Source organism: Vigna angularis, chromosome 7 (assembly GCF_016808095.1).
Source record: "Vigna angularis cultivar LongXiaoDou No.4 chromosome 7, ASM1680809v1, whole genome shotgun sequence".
NCBI classification, from domain to species: domain Eukaryota; kingdom Viridiplantae; phylum Streptophyta; class Magnoliopsida; order Fabales; family Fabaceae; genus Vigna; species Vigna angularis.
Window position 1 is genome coordinate 20534168 of NC_068976.1, and position 16140 is coordinate 20550307.

Genomic DNA, 16140 nt, shown 5'->3' on the forward strand with positions numbered 1-16140 from the left:
CCAGTAATAACAACGAATAATAATTTTAGAATCATCATTATAAATATAAACTTATGACTTTCTACTTTAAAAATCATATTTCAAATTAGTTAACAAAGCGAAAATGTTATTACATAATCATTAAATTGTTTAATTTATCCACTCAAACTAGTTCTAAGGTGGTCTTTTTAAATATAAGTGAAATCAAAGCTAGATTAAAGTTTGGGTCTTTTCTCACCTGTTTCACACCAAGTTGGCATTTTGTAACGTGTTCACACACACTCAGAATAACTTAGCAAATCACTGTATAAATATACTCATTGGGTTTGGCAAAAGAATTTTTTTTGTCACATGCTCCCAAACAGATTACGGTAGCTAGCAACAACATCACCATTGATGCAATCCACCCTCTATCCTCATCTCATACTATAGTCTCTGACTCACACGCTATCACTCTCCAAAAGGTGAAAGCACATTCATGGAGCCCAATTTGGGATATTCCAGGGTCTTCTGTTTACTCTTCCTTGCTTCAACTTCATTGATTTTCCTCTCACACTGGGCTTCTGCTGCCACTCCCAAGCTCAACAATCAAGAGAGTAAAACTCATTCCTCTACTCATTGCTGCTCACACACTTTTTGTCTTTGTTTCAGTTTCAGATCAGTGCTTTCTTGCTTTAGAACATTTGTTTACAATAATCCTTGCTACTGATTTTCCATGTTTTTTGGAACAGAGTTTCCAAATGAGGCATAGACAAAAGTTGTCTTGCCTCACTCAGTTCTTTTGTTTGGATCTATGCACATGAAAGAAAAAAAACATGGATTGGCTGTTTTGTTTCATCATAGCACAAGCTTGATAAGCATGAGCACATATGTGGGACCTTAAGATTCATTAGCATGTTCTTTGCTTGTTTTTTTTTTTTTTCTGATTGGTGAAGTTGATTGTTTGAATTGTGTGCAGTGAAGGCACTGAAGGAGATAGGGAGCAAGATTGGGAAGAAAGATTGGGACTTTGGAGTGGATCCTTGCAGTGGAAAAGGGAGTTGGAATGTTTCTGATGATAGGAAAGGCTTTCAGAGCACTGTGATGTGTGATTGTTCCTTCAATAACAACACTTCTTGCCATGTTGTAAGCATGTAAATCTCTCTCTCTCTCTCTCTCTCTCTCTCTCTCTCTATTGTTTCAATCAATTTTTGTTCCAGTCCCAATAGATTCTTTGTGTTTTCAAGAGCTTAAATTATGGAAGATAATCACATGGAATCACGTGTACACTCGGGGGACGATGAACATAACTTTCTTCTACTTCTCATATTGCTTCAAATATGTTTGTTCTTACTACAGACAGCTCCTAAAGTTACCACCAAACCTTCACGTGTAGTTACTGATTATCTTTTAAAGAAAAAAGTTGTTCATTTGTGAAAAAATGCTGTTTTCTTTGCTGGATTCGAGAACCTATTTAAATTAAAGAAGAGAAGAACAGGGTAATGGGTGTTTTCCTACTATACTTTTCTCTTTATCATGAATAGTTCCAATGTTTCGTATGCATATTCTGCTTTTGCTAAACTATGGTGAATCTTAGTCATGCACATTCGTGGTTGTGGTTCGTCAAAATAACGCGTTCGTCTTCATGAGAAGAGCAAAATGGTTCTTGGATTGGACATTACTTTTAAAATAATTGAGAAAGTTTTTTTAAAAATAAGTAAATGACAAAAATTCTATACGCTACCATGTATAATTTAATCTTTTTTTCATGCTCGACTAACCAACTCATTAATACACAAAAACTCATGTTTGAAAAAACTAGGGTCTCGACAGCACAACGATGCAAGTTGCAAATCTTTGACTTTGAAAACAAAAAGAAAAGGATGTGCTGTCTCTGTCTTTATTATTATTGTCTTTTTTTGGGTGGGTAGCAACAAATTTTTATTATTTTTTCTTGTCACTATACTGTAAATTCTAAATTTTCATCTTTGAGGCTATATATACGTTCATGTTTTTGCTTCAATCTGTTTGTTTATTTGTTACAAGAAACTGTGTCTGGTAAAAAAGTATTTTGATGATTCTTTAAAATATTCAGAGAACGGGTAAAGCTTTACTGTAGCGGTACTAATCATTACTAGTGTCACAAAACTGTTCAAAGACAAGAAATATACTTTACTTTTGGTACTTAACAGAATATGTTTTTAGGGGAAAGTTAACAAGTTCAAGAAATAAGAAAAAGTAGAAAAACGCGTTTGGTTTTCAACAAAACAGGTAATTGAGTTTATAGTTTTTGTTAAATACACAGCAGACAAAAAAATAGAGTATATCATTAAGGATTCACAAGATGCCTTTATACTTTCATGTACTGTAATTATTTATTGTTTGGATTTCTTACAATGGTCATGTTAATACTTAACCACAGTATAAATTCTAAGTTTCTGCTTTTAATTTCATGTTCTAAACAAACAGATTCTTGAAGGGTCAGAATCTGTCTGGTACTCTCTCACCAATGTTTTCCAAGCTTCAGTATCTCACAATATTGTAAGATAACCAAACCTCAGTTTTGAAGCCATGACTCTTTTCTCTGCATGATGTTCCAATATCATCCATTTATGTATCCTTAAGGAATGGTGAAGTTCACTAACTTTCTTTTAAATAGAGACCTCAGTCGTAACATCATCACTGGTTCTATACCTCAACAGTGGAGTACCATGGGCTTGGTTGAGATGTAAGAGCTTTCTGCTAGGCACACTTTGATTTCTCTGCATTGTCTCTTCAATTTCTTCTTTTTAAGTAGCCACACTAAAGGTTCTTGTTGTTAATTGAATATGCAGCTCTTTCATGGGAAACAAATTATCAGGGCCATTCCCCAAAGTTCTCACCAATATCACAACCCTCAGAAACTTGTATGTTGAACTCATTTCTTTATTTTCAAATGAATTTTGTTGGCTCGGTCACTCAGCTTAGTGATGATTTTTAAAGAAAATGAGATTTTTTTTTTGGCACATCTAAGGTAGTTTTTACCTCTTGCCGACATATTTGTTTTTTGGTAAAGACAGTTTGGTATAGGTGATTCAGGATTGCTGGTTTAGTGTAATTTCCAATTTTTTTTCTGCAGTTTTGCATAATTTAAATAGTTGTATGAATGTTACAGGAGTATTGAAGGAAACCTATTTTGGGGTCACATTCCAACGGAGATTGAGAAGTTGGTCGATTTAGAAAAACTGTAATTCTTATGAACTTCTTGGTGTGCTTATTGGAAATTTTAAATCTCAATACCTGTTTCTATTTCCCCCAAACATATTAGTCTTTAGTGTCTTTACACGAGTTACTTAACATGTTTGTTTAGAGTTCTATCATCCAATGGATTCACAGGAGCATTGCCACCCTCGCTTTCCAAGTTGACCAAGTTGATTGATTTGTAAGTTGTTATCAGTCCTAGTTATCTACTATCTGCAAGAAATGAATAATTGTATAAATAAACTTTTAACATCCGGCATGTGGTTACAATCTCTGAGTAAAAGATGCACAAAGATGAACCACTTTGATGGTTTTAATATGGGGGGTGGTAAAGGAAAGTCACTACAGGGTTCTGAAATAATTCCTATAAGGAGCTACAAAAGCTCAAGAATGTGTAGCTTTATTATGTTCTTTTATTGTAGTTACAATTGAACTTTGACATTTCTTTGCATAATTATTAACCTTTTGCAAACAAATTTTAGGAGGTTAAGCGACAATAATTTCTTTGGGAAGATACCTGATTTCATTAGTAACTGGACAGTGATAGAAAAGCTGTAAGTCTCCAACCTTATATCTTTCTTGTTGTATTTATTTGTATATACTAAAATTTATCATGCCAACATTTTTCTTTCGGTATTACAGGCATATGCACGGTTGTTCTCTTGAGGGGCCAATACCTTCTAGCATTTCTGCCTTGACAAGACTAAGTGATTTGTATGCATGCAATTCTTTATTTGGTTTATGTTTTGATGATAGAAGGTCAATATGTCAAGTGATTGTATTGTTAATTCTTTGGTACTTAGGAGGATAACTGACCTAAAAGGTGATAAAACCTCAGCTTTCCCACCACTAAATAACTTGAAATCCATGAAGACATTGTAAGTTCAATCACTTAAATGCTTCTTTCTCTCTGAAGTTTTTGCAAAATGAACTAAAGTTTACTTGGACACCGGAATACAGGGTATTAAGAAATTGCAGGATTAAAGGAGAAATCCCAAAATATATTGGGAGAATGGAAAAACTGAAAAGCTTGTAAGTTATTCAACTGGTAACTTACAGTAGTTTTGACTCCATGATATATTACTTCAAGGATCTTGTTCCATTTGAGAATATCTCTGAATCGGTTTAATGTTGTCTTGGTCATCTTTTCATGTAATATTGACACTGCGTTCACTACAATATTTGAAATATAGTTTTGTATATGTACAAGTTTTTGTGAGTCAATTGTGCTTATATTTTGTTTATAGTCCTTCACTAGGGAAATAACTAATTAGCACTAAATTTCATTCAGAGAGAGAAAAAAGCCTGTAATGCAAGAAAACAGTAAACTAAAAAGTCAAGACAAGGAGACAGAAAAATGACTGTGATAGGAGTGATGAGAGATTGTGACCTTCTCTTTAATTTAGTACCTCTCTTTTCTTCTTCTGAAAAAAAAAAGTTCATTTTAACTTGTTCAGTTTCATTTCCACCAAGGAGCATCTCACGGGCCTTGATCTTTGAAACAATTTCATTTATTTATCTTGGTTGATGTAGAGATTTGAGTTACAATAACTTGAGTGGAGAGATACCTGAATCTTTTGCCGAACTTGACAAAGTAGACTTCATGTAAGTGGATGGATTGAATGAAATTTGTTATTGGTACATCTCACTTTTAATTCTGACAAACAAAATCTGTGTTAAATAATGCAGGTATCTTACTGGGAACAAGTTATCCGGGACTATACCTGCATGGGTCCTTGGAAATAACAAAAATATGTACGTTAAGTTCTTGACTTGTTATGTTCCAATTTTCAGTCACACTCAACTGAAAAGAAATAAACAGTCCTGTTGCAAATGAGATTAACATCTTTTATTTATTTATATATTTTGGTACACAGTGATGTCTCTAACAATAATTTCTCCTGGGATAGCTCAAGTCCAACTGAATGTCAACGAGGGAGCATGTAAATTTAATTTAAGCTTTAGGTTAAAGTTGTTCCTCATCGAATATTAGTTATCAGTTATAACTGCAACATTAATTTTGTTATTTTTCCAGAAACCTTGCTGAAAGCTACTCTTCATCTGTAGATACACAGTAAGCTGTTGTGCTTGGAAATGCAGTCTTTTTACCTTTTCCTTTCTGAGGGTTTTTCTGTAAACTTTGGACTTTGGTAGTAGTCCTAGTATATAACCTCAAATTTCTCTTTGTTACAGAAATAAGATTCATTCATGCTTAAAAAGGAACTTCCCATGCCCTGCTTCAGTTAGCCAATGTAAGTGTACGACCACCATACTACAAGTTTTAAATTACCATGGAGTGAGTAAAATTTTGTTACCATAAATTTAGTGAAATAAGTTGTTGAAAAAGTTCTCAACTCAACAATATATCTGTTTTTTTTCCAAGGGTTAAGACTAATCTCCTCTTCCAATTATTTGAAATAAAACAGGTTGACTAATTCTAAGAAACTTAAAAATGGAAGATATTACAGTATTCTTTTCTGTTACAACCATTCGATGATTCTAATGGCTTAAATAATTCATGTAATTAAACTAAAAACTGAAAATTTTAAATAATAACTATGTTCTGCTCTAGGAAAATTTTACCTTCCTATATTGTACTGTCTTTCTTTGCAACTAGACCATTACAATTTGAAAGATTGTGCATTAAGCATTCTTTTTTTCCAACCCTTTTTGTCATTATTTTTTCAATAGATCAGTACGCCTTGAACATTAATTGTGGTGGTAAGGAAGCAAATATCAGTGGTCATATTTATGAAGCTGACGTTGAACGAAAAGGTGCTGCAATGTTATATACTGGCCAGGTTTGGGCTCTGAGCAGCACTGGAAACTTCATGGACAATGATATTGACTCTGATCCATACATTGTGGCCAATACTTCTAGACTTAATAATGTCTCTGCACTCAGCTCACAACTATACACAACAGCTCGTGTTTCTCCCCTTGCTCTCACATACTATGGCCTTTGCCTAATAAATGGAAATTACACAATCAAGCTTCACTTTGCAGAGATTATTTTCATCAATGATAGATCACTTAATAGTCTTGGAAAGAGGGTATTTGACGTCTATATCCAGGTAACAATTACTTGCATGCTTTTCACATGATGTTAGATTGTTGATTCGCAGAGTTGTGCATTGATGTAGACGGAATATATTATTATGTCCTTAAATGAAGGGGAATTTAGTGCTGAAAGACTTTGATATCCAAAGAGAAGCTGGTGGTACTGGCAAGCCAATTGTGAAGACATTCAATGCTACTGTCACCCAACATACTTTGAAGATTCACTTCTACTGGGCTGGAAAAGGAACCACTGGCATTCCCACAAGAGGAGTTTATGGACCCCTAGTTTCTGCTATTTCAGTAAGCCCTAGTAAGTCACATCCTGCATCTTAGTGCTACTGCTTTATCTGACCTTATAAGACTGAAGCTGAAACCATAATATGGCATTATGCGTTTAAAGACTGTAGGAAAAAATAACCTTTTATCTATGAACCTCCACCAGAGTTCTGTTATAAAGTAAAATTCATCCTTCTTTCCTTTTATCAGAACCAGTTCTATCAGTTTTGCCCTCATTTCTGAAAAGGCTAAAAATAAATACTTCTGCCTTGTACAGATTTTAAACCTCCATCAAGGAAGGATGACAACAGAACTAATGTCATACTGGCAATTGGCATAGTTGCTGGTGTTTTAGTTCTTCTACTTCTGGGGCTGGTTTTTATGAGGTGGATGGGATGGTTAGGAGGCAAAGATCCAGTGTATAAAGGTATGTGCAACGTAGTTCTTCCAATTCTTTATAATAAATACTTCCATTTTTTCCGACATAAACATCGTTTCTATTTGCCTGAGCTCCTTCATCAATTTGTATTAAGTAAATATATGTACAAATTTTATTCAAATAACATAAAACTGAAGCACAATAATTTACTTCTATATCAGATTTGTTATTGATGATATTTTTCAATTTTCACTAAAGTCAAGGCTTTAAGAGTATATTTACACACTTTATATATTTATATGCTAAATAGAAATATAAAGAACTTTGGTGGCAGATATTGTGGAGAAGGTCACAAATTTCCTAGTTGAATCCAAATTTCTAATATATATTTTTTGCCAGAGCTTAGGGGTATCGATCTGCAGACGGGATTATTTACACTAAGACAAATCAAAGCAGCAACCAAAAACTTTGATGCAACAAACAAAATTGGCGAAGGTGGCTTTGGTTGTGTTTACAAGGTGTTAGGTCTTCCTCAAGTTTATATTATCGGTTAACTATTCCACCTTGCGGTTAATTTATTTGTTACTTGATTTGAAATGCAAGACACACTTCATCCTTTCCATGTCTCCATTCAATTCGACTTTAATGCTTATAATTCAGTCATGATTTCTGTGGTGGATTTATTCATTATCAAGCAGATAACCATGGTGGGTTGGTAAAGGAAAAATTGTTCATGTACATGCTGGTTTAAGTGTTATGGAGATTTTTTAACCAATCAGCAGTTTGATATTTGTATCTGTGTAATTGTAACTGTAATGGAAGACCTTCTTCATGATGCAGGGCCTACTGTCAGATGGTACAATAATAGCAGTAAAGCAGCTGTCTTCAAAATCCAAACAAGGAAACCGTGAGTTTGTGAATGAGATGGGATTGATATCTGGACTCCAACATCCCAATCTTGTTAAGCTTTATGGATGTTGTGTGGAGGGGAACCAGCTAATACTGATATATGAGTACATGGAAAATAATTGTCTATCTCGGATTCTTTTTGGTAAGCTTCATGATGAATCAGGTTTATCCATACTTGCCGTTTGAATCAAACATTTGACATGCGCCACTAATTGATTGTTCTTCTGCTAATCGCTTGCATGCAGGGAGGAATCCAGAGAGCAGAATAAAACTAGACTGGCCAACAAGGAAGAAAATTTGTCTTGGTATAGCTAAAGCTTTGGCTTACCTTCATGAAGAGTCCAGAATAAAAATCATACATAGGGATATAAAGGCAAGTAATGTGTTGCTCGACAAGGATTTTAATGCCAAAGTTTCAGATTTTGGCTTGGCAAAACTTATTGAAGATGACAAAACCCATATTAGCACTCGAGTAGCAGGAACAATGTAAGTCCATAATTTACCACTGTTTCTTTTGTTTTTAATGTCATAATACAGCATTGCGACTTGCCTAAAAAAAAATTGAATAAAGTCTGTATTACGAAGGATCTTTATCACTTAGCACACCCTTCAATGCAAAAAGTCTTTTTGACTTGGAAGTAGGAGGAAAACATAAATACTCCATCATGTGCTGATGTTATGATTAGATTAGAAAAACGAACAAATTTCATAGAACATTAAGCAATGAAAGCCATTAAATAGTTTATATGTATCATATATATTATCTGAAACGTTTCTGTATGCCCTAAATGAGAAATCAGTGTAGAGGATAAAGTGCGGTCTCTATGATATAAATCCTTTATCACAATAATCCTAATTTCCATTGTTATGGTCTTTTTCATTTTGCAGTGGTTACATGGCTCCTGAGTATGCAATGCGTGGCTATCTAACTGACAAAGCAGATGTTTATAGCTTTGGGGTGGTTGCACTGGAAACTGTCAGCGGAAAGAGCAATACAAATTTCAGGCCAACCGAGGATTTTGTTTATCTTCTTGATTGGGTAATTAGAATGTCTCTTAACAATCACAACTTCACAATAAGAAAGTTGGAGAACTATTTCATTGAGACAATTTCCTTTTACACACACCCCACTCCATGCACATGCAGATGCAAAACGCATATGCATGCACACGCATATAGATATATGCACCCCTTTTATACGTGCGTGCACACACACATATATATATATATATTTCCATTTCATTATTGAGAACTTTGCAACAATGTTATATATAGGCGTTTAATAATCAAACTGCATAATATAAGAGCTTATACGAACTAAAGATACCATGTTATCTTTGACCTACGCATCATGGTTCTTACTAGTACACACACACACACACACACACACATATATATATATATATATATATATATATATATATATATACAATCATTCCTTTATAGAGAACTTTGCTAAAATGTTATCTATAGTCTTTTAGATAATCAAACTGTATTTTTCCACTCCACATTTTTGTGCCGGTTTGTGTTTCCTGTCCACATCATAGCTTCACTATAAATTTATCATAAATTTGAGTAACCCTGATCTGAACTTTGAGTTTCATTCAGGCCTATGTTTTGCAAGAGAGAGGGAGTCTTCTGGAGCTGGTTGACCCAGATTTGGGTTCAGAATATTCAACCGAGGAGGCCATGGTGGTGCTAAATGTGGCCCTCTTATGTACCAATGCATCTCCTACACTTAGGCCAACAATGTCCCAAGCTGTGAGCATGCTTGAAGGTTGGACTGATATTCAGGATCTACTTTCTGATCCGGGATATTCAGCTGTTAGTTCCAGTTCCAAATATAAGAGTATAAGAAATCACTTCTGGCAGAATCCTAGTAGAACACATAGCATGTCAATACCTAGTGTATATACTGATTCCTCTGGCTCTCATGTTGAAACAGAAAAGAGCTATCGTCTTGTAACAACAGTTAATTCAGATGGATCAGACAAGTCAAACTAGTTTCCAAGCGCCACGTATTTTATACAGAACGTGGTGTATTCAATACAAGAAAAGATAAAAAAAAAAAGTTAATAACTATGTAAAAAGTTTCATCATGTGGCCTGTATCCAAGAAATTTGGAGTGCTATAATTTGAAGCTATGGTTATGTACCTATTCCCGTCACTGTTAATCGAATTTGGACTGCCTTAATTTAGGGTTAGGTATAATTTTTATTGACATATGAAGATTTATAGGATAAAAGTTTCTAACAAACTCTTTTTTAATACACCATCTATTGCTTAAATGTCTTTAAAACTGCAAATCATATTGCTTAAATGTCTTTATAGGTATAATTTCATGTTTTCTAATAAATTTTAGTTAATAATAAAAAGTGTCAAGAAAGCATGTTAAAGAGTACTATCATTTCTTTTGACCTATTGTTTAAAATGTTTTGAATAAAATAGTTAAAAAATAGATTATCCGAGCTGCACTAGCATTAGCCACCATAGTCCAAATGAAATATAAGAAGAAAAGAAAAATGCTGATAAAATTTCAACATTTTTTATTTATCTATTGCACCCAACTCTGTTTACTTCTTTAACACACATTTTTCCAATCAATTATACATGTTAATGCTTCCACGAGATAGGTAAACTATGCTTATCTATTTATTATTCCCTTGAAACAATTTAACAAAATAATTTAAAAGTATTAGTACTGAAACGTGACATCCACGTAAAGGCTCAACAAATCAGAGCAGCATCATTCTTCTAGTGGGTGATGGATGTGAAACCAGTAGCATTACACTTATGCAGGGACTTGTCATCCTGATTATAGCTAAATTAACTTTGGGTTACAAAAGCCATCAACAAGAATTATTTCTTCCTTTGCATTGGTGAGAATTAGATATCACCTTTTGGTAATGCCACTCATTAAACTAAATTCTGACTCTAGGCTATACCCCGGATCCAGCAAGCCGCCGCTTTGAGGCATTTGATATGGTCACCTGACCAAGTTTGTCAGCATTACTTGATGGAGTCCTTGTATTGATTGGCATATAATTTCGCAACCATTCTCCAACGTAAACCTTAAGTATAACATATATATGATGAAATTAGGAATGAGATTGCAATAAGAAAAGTAATCATATGTTAAGATCCAATTGCAAGATATGGGACTTAAGTCCTACATATGAGGTTCTAGTTTAGGATTAATAATGGCTAACTTTTTCTGGAGTTGTTCTATCAAGCTTCTTCTCAATTGTTATCAGAGTTTTACACCAAGTTCTCTCAATGTAGTGTAGCAATGTTCACCTAGGACTAATCAAAATCAAAATGCTGCAAAACATGATGAGCTGTTTGGGAAGTATCAGTGTTAAGAAATATATAATGCTGTCATGATACAACTAGAAAAGCATTTTCCAGTAGAACAAATGGTACACCACATTGGCAAATACAGCGAAAAATAACCATGACATATTTTTAATGTGCAGGAAATTATAACCAGAAAAAATTATTTAAAGAAAGGAAGAAACCTGCTGAGGTCTCATAATCTTTGTATCAGGATCATCCAAGGACTCTCTCCAATGAGACAAGTACCCAGCCATTCGAGGGATGGCAAATAAAACAGTGAAGTACTCTGGTGGAAACCCCATGGCCCTGATTGCATATAATATAACTATTAGTTCAAGCCTTATATGGTATTCTGGGGGGAGTATCATATTTTATCCTCCATAGGTTGTATAACTGGGTGTAAGAACTTATTACCTATAAATTAATCCAGAGTAGAAATCAACATTTGGATATAGCTTCCTCTTTATGAAATATTCATCAGATAGTGCAACCTTCTCCAGGGCAACTGCCACCTGATCGATCAAATATTCGCATACGGAAGTTAGAACTTTAAAGTCCAACATAATGTACTGAACTAAGTTTACATTATATTGCACAGATACTTTTCTGGCAGAGGAAAAATAATAATAATAACAGTGCCAGAAACCCTGGTAAATTAGAAATAGTTCAAGTCTGAAAATGAAAAATGTTGCTATAGGCTTTTAATGACTTAAAATCCTCACATAACTTGATCCACTATTTTATAGATTTAGCAAAAAATGGGAAGAAATTTTCTAAAGGTGATATTGCCACTGTATTCACTGCCACAGCCCTGCCATGACCAGCAACCATGTTCAAGGAATACATAACAGACAACAGGCAGACGAACTGTGAAATGTATAAACACCTCAATAAGAGGATCCCGGCCAACAATGGAAAACACTTCCTCTGCCAGTTTTCTCAAGACTTTTGCTCTGGGATCATAGTTTTTGTACACTCGGTGTCCAAAACCGGAGAGCTTTTGTTTCCTGAAGGAAAAAAATATCAAATAAAACTAACGTGTTCTCCACTTGCAGCAAAGAGCAGCAGACCAGAAGAGAAGTTATCAAGCTAGGTATGAGAAACAAACTAAGAAAAATAAGTAGATAACAGAAGAAAGTAATATAGTAACAGCCACCTGGTTTTGACACCTTCAATGAACTCTGGAATGTTCTGAACAGTTCCAATTTCACTCAGCATTTTAAGGACAGCCTGCAGAATTAAAGATCACATTGGCATGTTCCAATATTAAAGAACAGTTTTTGTCTGGATATACACGCTACATTCAACCAAGCAATGCGTAAAAGATCACGACAGCTTCCTTAACTACTTATAATTACCTCATTAGCTCCACCATGAAGTGGTCCATATAGAGCTCCAACAGCCCCAGCAATAGCAGTGTATACATCAACACCACTGAAATACCAAAATGACATAATTAAGTAATATGAGACTTTTAAATTTGCTATTTATTGCTTATGTAGTATTGCAGTAAGATTTCTACCTTGATGCAAGGTGTCGGACAGCAGATGTAGAACAATTCATTTCATGTTCAGCATGCAGGATGAAGATAATGTCTAGGGCACGAGTGAGCCGAGGATTGGGTTTATATGACCGATTACCACTGAAAGAATGCAAACACTAAATGAACAACTGGTATGCGGCTTCCATGCTATACTCTAAGCATGAATTATATCTCTTTCTAAATGCAATTGATTTGTTATAAATGACCACAAAAATTAAACCACTATTAAGCTAAAATAAAAAAAAATATGAAAAAAAATAAACTTTAGCTTATTCCAAATTATTGATCAAACACAAAAATAGCATGCATACAAGGAATCTAGCATGTATAGGAAGTTCTCTGTGTAAGGAAGGGTGTTGGATGGAAGCACAGGTGGCCTTCCTGCCATTCTAAGATAAACTGCAGCAGCAATTGTTGTTATCTGCATTACATAAAACAGGCCATGATAATAAGATATTGCAATAAAGCAGTGGGAGATTAAATTGAACCAGATATTATCAGTAACGTCTGAGTAAGAATTATTGAAATATGTAAATAACTTGCATGTTTCAGAGATAGAGCAGTGAAAGGAGAAGAAAGAACTGAATGAGCACACCTTTCCAATAACCCGTGTTATTTGTTTGTCTCTTATTTGCTTTGAATCGTAAATATCGAGACCCTGTGTTAATTAATATTAAAAAAATTAAATTTAGAAAGTGAAAATTTTGTGCAAAATGTAGGAGTTCATTAGAAAGAATGCAAAGTTCAACCCATGAAATAGAAAAAATATATTTTCCTCAAAATTAAGTTATAGGCAGTGCCATGTTATGTTACTTTTTATTACCATACACTAGCCTCAATGTAGAAACAGTCCAAAAGTGAGCAACTTGACAACAGTTTCTGCTACTTACTCTGAGTGCAGGATTTGCATCAGGATGAAAAACAGAAAGAGCGCTCATGGCATTAACAAGCACGCCCATGGGATGTGCATCATGTGGCATTGATTGTATGATATCCTACAAAACAAATGTAAGATGATATACAACCACTAAGTTAGATTAATAATCCCATAGTACTTCATCTAAAGAAAGAGCAATATAATCACTCTAATTTACTGAATCACTTCAAGAGAATGAAGTATGCTATTGCATAAGGTATTCAAAAAGACTGTCTTTTAGAACTCAGATCGGTCTGGAAATTAACAAGTGCTCTAGTTCTACTTTGAAACAAGCTATAATTTTACTTCAACCAAAAGAAAGAGAAATAGGGAAAAAAATAATAATGAAAACCCCATTTAAAAAATTATTCCACCCAGTTTGTCTCATAAAAACACTACTATTAAAGAGCTGCCAGATTTCTTTAACAATATAAAATTCACAGGTGTACTAAATTTCAAGCAGTACAACAATTAGTCAAAGCTGTTCAGAAATCGAAAAGCTGTCAATGGCCATTAAACTACAGTACAAACTGTTTTAGATATGGTATAAAAGCTCACCAATACTCCTTGAGGAACAGCCGAATGCTGAGAAATGGCAAATTCCCATTCTGCTAACTGACTTTCAGAAGGCAAAGTTCCATACACTTGAAAACAGCAAAAGACGCAAGTTGAGAATTTTCAGAAGAATTTGTGCTACATATCGAAGCAAATTCTTAACTAGAAGCAGAGCTATGCTTATGCTTCAATAGTCTTCAGTAGACTTACAAGAATACAATACTCACTTATGAGATAGGACACTTCTGTGAAAGTGCTTTTCACTGCCAACTCCTCAATAGGGTAACCTCTATATCTAAGAATCCCCTCGTCACCATCAATATAACTAATTGCTGATCGAACGGGAGCTGTGTTCAAATAGCCCGGATCATAAAGCTTGAGTCCCTTGTCAAGCTTCCCAGTTGATATCTGCAAATCCAAAATCAGAAAACCCCGCAACACAATATTAACTAAATTGTAAATAGCATATACACTCACAATATAAAGGATCCTTTCACCATCTTTTAATCACAACCTATCATGTATAGTGAGTTCATTTGACTTTTCTAGTACGTACTTTAAAAAGTCACGTGAATGATAGTTTCTGATCAGTTGATCGTATAGTTTTTTATGCTCAGTGTATAAAAACTAAACTCACTCGATGGATAAGAACAATCTCAAACAATCATACTATACTCACAAACCACCCCACCTATGAATGGAGAAGTGGGCATTCTGAAAAATGGGAAATTCATTGGAAAAAAAATCAAAATTGAAAATTTTCATGGATGAGGAGGAAACAAAAATACCTTCTTTAGATCAGAAGCTCTGACAGTGCCTTCTTTGGAGACCTGAAGCTGGTACTTCTTGCCGGTTCTGTCGTCAACCACAGTCAGATTGCCGGCGAGGTTCAACGGAAGAAACTGAGCGGAGAGAGGGAGATGGTGGAGGACGTCGCGATCAGTGTGTTCAGAGGGGCGGAAGTGAGCGGCGAGCATGGCCAAACGGCCACGAGCAAGCACCGCAATTGCTTCATCAGAATTGTTTGACATTTTCTCACTTCAGAACATAACCGAACAGAACAGAATAAATGGAATTCAGAGAAAAATTTGGTGCTTAGAGATGGATGAATGCAGACGAAAAAGAGACGTATACGTTCTCAACTGATAATGGATAATCACGTATACGAGTTTTGGGTTGTAAGGAAACTGTTACAAAATTCAAGGAATGTGTTATGTTTTTCTCTATCCTAAAATTAACTTTGGAATAAAATTATGAGATAAATAGCATTTTTTATTATATATTTAATTATATAGTCAAATTCGCCATATTTAAAATATATAGAACTTATCTCAACTCTAATTGGGTGCATTAAACAAGATAGAATTTAATTCAACTATTAGTCCAACCTACAAAAGGATAAAATTTAATATACTAATTCGTTTTAGTATTTATTATTTTTGAGTTTATTTAAACTTTGTGTTACTAATTTCATTGTAGAAGATCTCTCTGTATTTCTTGTTGTCACGTCGATACATGCTTAATTACATTATAATTAATTTGACGAGAAAAAAAAACACATTAATAAGTTTTAAGAAAAAAACACTTAATATTTTTTTTATAAAAAACAACAACAATTGAATCGAATTGAAACAATAACTAAAAATTTAGGAAGAAAATAACATATCAAAAATTGAGTTGAAAAAAGAAATTGAAGAACTTTTTAAGAAAGAAAGTCAATTTACGCACTTTTCTTTTCGCCTTTTTCTATCAAACAAATAAAACTATTTTATTTTTATGCTTTTATATCATTTTCCTTTTTTTTTCTTTCAAACATATCATCACATTTTTATTTTGACTTCCTTCTCAATCAAACAAATAAAAATATATTTATTTTTGTGCCTTTTCTCATTATTTCCTTAACTTATTTTTGAACATATTATATTGAACTGATAAAGACTCACATTTTCGGAGAAAGTTCTAAAATCT

The 16140-nt window shown here is 34.1% G+C and overlaps 2 protein-coding genes across 5 annotated transcripts; one reads left to right on the forward strand and one right to left on the reverse strand.

Annotated features, from left to right (window-relative positions):
- The first annotated feature begins 300 nt into the window (after nucleotides 1–300).
- LOC108338003 (probable LRR receptor-like serine/threonine-protein kinase At1g07650) lies at nucleotides 301–9912 on the forward strand. 3 transcript variants are annotated; one of them, XM_017574610.2, is made up of 24 exons: nucleotides 301–575; nucleotides 938–1112; nucleotides 2428–2499; nucleotides 2618–2686; nucleotides 2793–2864; nucleotides 3113–3184; nucleotides 3308–3379; nucleotides 3681–3752; nucleotides 3841–3912; nucleotides 4002–4076; nucleotides 4159–4230; nucleotides 4732–4803; nucleotides 4888–4953; nucleotides 5076–5141; nucleotides 5234–5272; nucleotides 5392–5450; nucleotides 5890–6272; nucleotides 6373–6568; nucleotides 6812–6961; nucleotides 7313–7431; nucleotides 7754–7964; nucleotides 8068–8308; nucleotides 8711–8861; nucleotides 9431–9912. In XM_017574610.2, the coding sequence occupies exons 1-24, from the start codon at nucleotides 458–460 to the stop codon at nucleotides 9824–9826; spliced, it is 3090 nt and encodes a 1029-aa protein (XP_017430099.1). In that variant the 5' UTR covers nucleotides 301–457; the 3' UTR covers nucleotides 9827–9912. The 3 variants fall into 3 exon arrangements, with proteins under 3 accessions (XP_017430099.1, XP_052735996.1, XP_052735997.1); XM_052880037.1 differs by lacking the exon at nucleotides 301–575 and having other exon boundaries at nucleotides 969–1104; XM_052880036.1 differs by lacking the exons at nucleotides 4002–4076; nucleotides 4159–4230.
- Nucleotides 9913–10452: 540 nt separating this feature from the next.
- Nucleotides 10453–15400, reverse strand: LOC108338004 (citrate synthase, glyoxysomal). 2 transcript variants are annotated; one of them, XM_017574612.2, is made up of 13 exons: nucleotides 14961–15400; nucleotides 14400–14580; nucleotides 14176–14261; nucleotides 13592–13696; nucleotides 13297–13359; nucleotides 13013–13122; nucleotides 12681–12800; nucleotides 12517–12592; nucleotides 12315–12388; nucleotides 12045–12165; nucleotides 11573–11670; nucleotides 11341–11464; nucleotides 10453–10893 (listed from the first exon to the last, which is right to left on the reverse strand). In XM_017574612.2, the coding sequence occupies exons 1-13, from the start codon at nucleotides 15201–15203 to the stop codon at nucleotides 10762–10764; spliced, it is 1533 nt and encodes a 510-aa protein (XP_017430101.1). In that variant the 5' UTR covers nucleotides 15204–15400; the 3' UTR covers nucleotides 10453–10761. The 2 variants fall into 2 exon arrangements, with proteins under 2 accessions (XP_017430101.1, XP_052735998.1); XM_052880038.1 differs by lacking the exon at nucleotides 13297–13359.
- Between the last annotated feature and the right edge of the window lie 740 nt (nucleotides 15401–16140).